The sequence below is a fragment of the Monoraphidium neglectum genome (genome assembly GCF_000611645.1).
Source record: "Monoraphidium neglectum strain SAG 48.87 unplaced genomic scaffold scaffold03109, whole genome shotgun sequence".
In the NCBI taxonomy this organism is placed as follows: Eukaryota; Viridiplantae; Chlorophyta; class Chlorophyceae; order Sphaeropleales; family Selenastraceae; genus Monoraphidium; species Monoraphidium neglectum.
Window position 1 is genome coordinate 1,159 of NW_014010519.1, and position 6,573 is coordinate 7,731.

Sequence of the window (6,573 nt, forward strand, 5' to 3'; positions counted from 1 at the left end):
ACCGCAGGGCTTCCTTCAGCGTCGACGCGGAGGAGGAGGGCGCGGGCGCGGCCGGCGCCGGCGCCGCCGCTGGCGCCCGCGCCCCCGCGTCGCGCTACGCATTTGGCTCGGCTGGCGGCGCCGCTTTTGGCGCGTTCCGCGGCGGCGGCGCGGCGTTCTCGACCGGCGCCGCCGGCGCCGCGCGGCGCAGCTTCAGCTTCAGCCCCGGCGGCGGCCTCGCACGCGGCGCGCTCGGCGGCGGCGCCGGCGCGGGGCTGCTACTAGAGCTCGCCAGCGGCTGCCTGGCGGCGTACGTGCGGCGGCTGAGGCGTCAGGGGGTGCAGGCTTACCTCGGCATCACGACGCCCCAGATCATGCTGACAGGCATGGAGCGCACGCGGTCGCACAACCTCGGCCGCGCGCCCGACCCCGCCGCCGCCGCTGCGGCGCGCGCAGGCGAGGCGGATCGCACTGCGGCAGCCCTGCTGTCGGTCGCCGCGCGCCTCGTCTCCGCCGGCGCCGTCGCGCCCGAGCAGGCGTGCGCGACGCCGGGCCTGCTGCGCGCGCTCGGCGGCCTGCTGCAGCTGCAGCTGCCGCACGCGGCAGCCGCGGCCGCGGTCGGGCCGGGGGCGCTGCCGTCGTGCGAGGGCGCGCTGCAGCTGCTGGAGGCGGTCGCGCGGCATGGCAGCCGCGTGACGGTCGCGGCGCTCGTCTTCCGCGCCCCCGGGCTCACCGCCAGCATCGAGGCCGCCGCCGCCCCCGCCGTCGCCGCCGCCGCGGCGGCCGCGCGGCTGCGGCGAGCCGCGAAAGCGGCCCCCGGGGACGGCAGGCAGCAGCAAGAGCCGGCCTCCCCCCGCGCGGCCGCCGCGGCGCTGGCGGCGCTCCCGAAGCCCCCGCCGCTCGCGGCAGCTGCGCGGCGGCTTCTCGCGCAGGTCAGGCGCGACTTCGAAGACATTTTGGGCGCCGGCCAGAGCGACGGCGAGGGCGACGGCGACGGCGAGTCAGCGTATGACTACTCCCTCTCGTCAGACCAGGGGGGCGCTGACAGCGCGGGATCCTATGGTGGCGCCGAGGATTCTATGGGGCCAGCGGAGGTGTGCTTCGTCTGCGGCAAGGGCGAGGCCGAGGGCGTGCGGCTGCGGCCGTGCAGCGGCTGCATGAAGCCGGGGCTCAGGTGCGCGGGGGAGCGCTGCGGGGGTTTGGGCGGGAGAGAGGCAGCCTGTGCAGGCTTGCGGGTGTGGGGGCCCTGGGGGCGCACGCATGTCTGTGCTTGTGGGTGCTCCGTTGGCGGGTGCTACTGTGTTTTCGGCTGGCTGCATGGTCGCCGTGCTCGCAATCTCATGCTGCTGCATGTTGAAACTTGTGCGGCATGTGTCGCATGGTGCCGCCGATGCCGCATGCTGCTGCGTGCAGCCGCATGGTGCCCAGAGCTGCGGCATGCGGCCACATGCTGCTGCATGCGGCCACATGCTGCTGCAAGCCGCTGCTGCTCTTGGCACACCCAACTTTCCGTGGGCCCCCTTGCGACCCCATCCTTGCAAAACCGGCCCCGGGCCCATCTGTCACCCCACCGTATTCAATTTCCCTCGGCCAGGCTCTGCTCCAAGGTCTGCTCAATGGAGGCGTGGCGCGCCGGCCACAGGGACGAGTGCGAGAAGCTGCAGCAGCAGCGCGCGCAGCGCGTCGAGGCCGCCGAGCGGGGCGCGGCCGACCTGGCTGCGCGAGCTGCCGCATCGTAAGCCCGCTCGCCGGCCGCCGGGCGGCGCGCTTGGCGGCGCGCCGCATGCGGGGTAGCGTCAGCCAGCGTGCAGCGCGGCACGCGCGGCTGCCGCGCGCTCCTGGCCCGGAAGCACGCCGATTGCGCGCCCGCGGCTGTCCCAGCTCCGGCTGCCAGTGGCGGGATGTCAGCGCCACACTGGCTACGCACCGAGACGCTTCGGCGGCGCAGCATGGTGCGGCGGCGGCGGCGTCACAAGCACGGCAGCATGTTTTTTTATTTTTGGCATTTCATCGCACGTTTCAGGAGCTGGCGGCCGTGTCGCCGCATTGCAGGCCGTTGCGGCCGGGGCCGTTTGAGAGAGAGCATGATGAGGTTTGCTATTTTTTATGCCTGACCCAAACAACATCCGATCAAGCGAAGACCGGCCTCACGGCGCATACGCGCTGCCCGGCGGCGTCGGCAGCAGAAAACCAATGCACCTGTGGCCCAATCGCCTGCACCGGCCAACGACTGTCGATCCGGCTAGGCCGCTCCGCCTGCCGCCACGCATAAGCTGGGGAACAACGGCGCCGCCTTGTTACGAACAATCACAGGAACCGAAGGAGTTGATTTGCGCCGCGGCGCGCGAGTCCGCGGCCGGCCCCCGCGCGCCGATGCAGGCCCCCCTGCTGGTGCGCGGCGCGGGCCCCGCGTCGCACTCTTCAGATGGGGCATGCCGCATGCGCGCTGCCCCGGCTTTCGGCGCTCGCCCGAATGCCTTTGCTTCCCATTGCCCCCTTGGCAGCCTGTGACTGCGCCGGGGTTCCATCAGCGGCGCGCGGAAAGGTGCTTAAATCGCACCGCACGTCTTTGTGCCTGTTTGGGGCGCACTGCCATGTTTCATCCCCTCATTTGATATCATTGTCAGCCGTCCCCCCCCCCTCCCCCGTTGCGGGAACACGTACGCAGCGGCGCAGCGGGTCGGGCGAGGCGCCACAAGCCCTCGTGCCATGGCTCGGCATCACAGCACACATCCCTACCCAGCACCGCTGGCCCTTTCGACCCACCCACATCCGCACGCACTGGGTGCACGACGACTCTTGGCGGCGATTTGCCTGGACATGAGACCGAGATTGAGCTAATCAAGCTCGCAGTGGCGCGCGGCTGTAACGAATCCATGATGGCTATGCATGGCGGCCAAGCTTTGACCGCACACTGGCGTGCCGCACACATGCGCCGCCCAAACCCTTGAATGTTAAGTGCCGTGTAAAGGCCAATTTCCTGCGGAGGAGGGCTGGTCACTCGGTCAAATGGGGCAGGGCTCGGGTGACCTTTGAGTGGCTGGCCACTGCAATCGGTGCTTGGCGACGGGTGACGACAGGCCCTGGGTGCGTGGATGCAGGAAAACTCGTCGGGGAGGTCGCAAAGTGCTTTGATATGTTTTGTCTGAGCTTGCCAGAGGCTGGGGTGAGGTGTCCGTGATGGGCGCAGCCGCAGGCTACAAGTACGCGTGCGTGCGCGCTCGACCCATGGCCTGTGTGCCGGCTGCATGCAATCCGTGCTGCTGCTGCTTGCGCGAGCGCAACGGCGGGCCTGCCATGCGTGGCGGGAGGCCCACAAGGTTATGCCCATGACGAAAGGGCCATCATGCAAAGCGCATGGGGAGGAAACGCAGCATCGCCGGCGCGACCGCCGAGATGGGCGGCTGCGCCCCCATCGACTGCAGCTGGCATCATCTTGCGCTGGCAGCCGCCCAAGCTCAAGCACGACCGACTCCCCAGAGCACACCTCTAGTCTGACTGCGGCAGCACGGGCAATGGCAGGCGATGTGTGCATGCAACCGTGTCTGTACAGGCCTGGCCTCCGTTTGCAGCAGTGACCCGGACCGCACAAGCCTAGCACTGGTGGTTGGTACCATCTGTTCGCCATCTCAGGCCACTTATCCTGACACGTATCTGTGCGTCAACTGACGCAGGGGTTAGGGCGAGCTCAGCGCCACTTCTGCAGTGGAATAGCGGCATCAGCACGACGGCGAGTCCCGCCGATGCCGGGCGACAGCTCGAGCTGCAGCTGTCAGCCGGTGATGGAGTGGTGCTATGCACAGCACCCCAAGCCGCGCAAGAAAGATATTTGAAATTGATTATCATAAAACCTATCCGCTTCGCAACTGCCAAGCGCAAAAGGTTCCCTCATGATGTTGACTTGAGCTGTCGATCTGCTGTCAGCCTCGATGCGCCCTCATCATCCTTCTGAATGATTTATACTTCGTAATTAGTTGACGCTCAGGTATGGCTGCAGCTGGTGTCGACGACCGCACCGCCTTGATACAGCAGCTGCTTGCCGAGCGCCGCGCGGCGCGAGCTGCTGCAGTCGACACCACGGCAGGCAGCGGCGCCGTGGGCCTGAGCGAGGACGAGCGTCGGCAGCGGGTGCAGCGGCTGCTGCAAGAGCGCTCCAGTGCTCGGTCGGGCGGCGGCAACGGAACTAGCGGCGTGACAGGTGCGTGTGTGCTGCTCAGGAAGCTTGCGTGTCTTGTTGTGCAGTGCGTGCGGTCCGGCCATGTGAGTGCATGCATGTGCTTGTCACAAAGATTGGACTTTGACATGGTCATATGAGGCTTGTCAAAAGTGAACTGTACTCGCTGCGCGCCCGTACTAATGGCTGGCCTGCCGTGGTATCGCAGCCGGCCAGGGTGCACATGGCTTCGGCCGCAATCAGCAGCATGGCCCGCTGCAGCAGCAGCAGCAGCAGCGGCAGCAGCAGCCGTTGCACGACGACGGGGGCGGCAACGACGAGTTCTTTGATGCGGATGGGGCGCCCTTGCTGTCCCCGGGCAGCTCGGCGCACAGCCGGTCGTCCGTGCCCGCGCACCCCCGCGGAGAGCAGTGGCGGCCGCAGCATGGCGGCGGCGCGCGCGGCACGGCGCTCGTGAGGGGTGGCGATCCCGGCAGCCATCATCACCAGCCCGAACATCAACAGCAGCAGCAGGGGCCGCCAGACCGTCTGCAGCAGCAGCAGCGGCAGCACCAGCAGCAGCACCAGCAGCAGCACCAGCAGCAGCACCAGCAGCAGCACCAGCAGCAGCACCAGCAGCCGCACCAGCAGCAGCAGCCACAGAAGCAGCCACAGCAGCAGCAGCAGTGGCAACCCGACGCCCGCCTGAGGCAGAAAATGATGATGGCTGACCTGGACGGCCCCATTGATGTCAGCACCCTCTGGCGCCGCAGCAGCTCCAGCGCAGGCGCAAGCGCCAGCGGCGGCGGGAGCGGCGGCGGCCGCGGCAGCGGCAGCCCGGCAGCAAGCTCGTCCAGCGGCGCGAGCGGCGGCAGCGGCGGGCCGCGACGAGGCAGTGGGCGGGGGGCAGGGTCGAGTGACTATGCCGGCAGGGGCAGCAGCGTTTTTGATGAAGACGGAGATGGTTGGGAAAGCACGCAGTCTGACCATTCGGCTTCCAGTCGACCTGGCCGCCGGCACATGGGAGCGGCCGCAGCGGCGGCGGCCGCAGGTGGCAAAAGGCGCAGCCCTGCGGACGCGGCGGCTGCACTGGCTGCGCGACCAAGTGGGCTGCAGGGGAAGCAGCAGCAGCAGCAGTGGCAGCGGCGGGGCGTGGCAGTTGACGAGCGGCACCACTCACCCAGACTGCAGCAGCAACAGCCGGAAGGATGGGCGCAGGGGCGACAGCAAGCATTGGACATTCCGCGGCGGAGTCCATGGCAGCAACCCCAGCAGCAGGAATCGCCGCGGGCGAAGCAGCCACAGCTGCATCGGCATCCAACTCAGCAGCAGCAGCACCCCGAGCGGCGGCCGCAGCGCCCGTCCGAGCGGGCAGAGGCAGAGCGGCCCCGCTCTGCCGGCCGCGGCGGAGGCGCAGGCGTAGGCGCGTCGCCGAAGCGCGAGGCGCCCGGACGGGGGCGGCCCAGCGGGGTCAACCTGAGCCGCGAAGAGCGGCTGCGGCGGCTGGCGCGGCCAAAGTCTGCCAGCGCGGCGAAGTATGAGGAGGTGAGGTGCCGCCTGGTGCCGCCCCGGCAGGCGCTTTGACCTTGCTGGCTGTCCAGGTTTGAGCAGTGATAGTGGCACGTATCGTCGGACCGCTGTTTGCGTGTTGGATGCCCCGCCAGGTGCATTTTGTACACACGTGTTGTTTGTTGTCATGCATCCCCATGTCGCCGCCTCTGCTCACAGATCAAGCGGCAGCAGGAAGAGGAGCAGATCCGCAGCTGCCCCTTCGCCCCAGTCACCGGCCGCCCGCCCCACCACCCGCCCCCCGGCGCCCTCCCCGGCCTGCCCGCCGGCGAGCGGCTCTACGCCGCCGCGCAGCGCCGGCGCATGCGGGCGGCCGGGGCGGCGGGGGCGACGGGGGAGGCGGCGGCGCGGGAGGAGGCGGAGTGCACGTTTGCGCCCAGGGTGAACCGGGAGGCGAACGAGCAACAGCTGGACGCGTGCTCCTGGAGGTGTGTTCGGCCGCCGCGTAGCTTTTCGTTCCAGGCCTGCCTGCCTTGCCGTTTGTCAGCCCTGGCCCAGTTGGTTGGTATCAGCGCCTGCTGCGACCCAGGGCCCGGGGAGCTGAGGGCCTTGGCTCAGTCGCGGGACAGTCAAGACTGGTCAAGATCAGTCCAAATGAATTCTCAAAAGCCGAGTCCGCGCCGTCAAACGCGACGCGACTGACTCGAATCCGACCCGGCCCACAACACGTCATCGTGACGTCATCGCGCAGGCCGATCCACGAGCGCGTGGGCGACCTGGTGCGCGCCCGCAACCAGCGGCTCTCCGCGATCCGGCTCTGCGTCGAGCGCGAGCGCCAGGTCAGGGGCGAGAACTTCACGCCCCAGATCAACCCCCGCAGCGCGGCCATCGCCGAGCGCGCCCGGGAGGAGGGCCGCCGCCCGCCCTCGCCC

At 69.1% G+C, this 6,573-nt stretch overlaps 2 protein-coding genes across 2 annotated transcripts in view; one reads left to right on the forward strand and one right to left on the reverse strand.

Moving 5' to 3' along the window:
• MNEG_12181 (hypothetical protein) overlaps positions 1 to 1,718 on the forward strand; it is a gene marked incomplete at both ends in the record, with an annotated part of 2,545 nt that extends 827 nt beyond the window's left edge. The window contains 2 exons of the mRNA XM_014039346.1: positions 8 to 1,153; positions 1,574 to 1,718. Of these exons, the coding sequence (XP_013894800.1) occupies positions 8 to 1,153; positions 1,574 to 1,718 (1,291 nt within the window). The remainder of the gene's footprint in view (positions 1 to 7; positions 1,154 to 1,573) is intronic.
• Positions 1,719 to 3,656: 1,938 nt separating this feature from the next.
• On the reverse strand, positions 3,657 to 5,122 carry MNEG_12182 (hypothetical protein; the record flags this gene model as incomplete). The annotated part of the gene is made up of 3 exons (XM_014039347.1): positions 3,657 to 3,679; positions 3,996 to 4,080; positions 4,550 to 5,122. 3 exons carry the CDS (start codon positions 5,120 to 5,122, stop codon positions 3,657 to 3,659), a joined length of 681 nt encoding a protein of 226 aa, XP_013894801.1.
• Between the last annotated feature and the right edge of the window lie 1,451 nt (positions 5,123 to 6,573).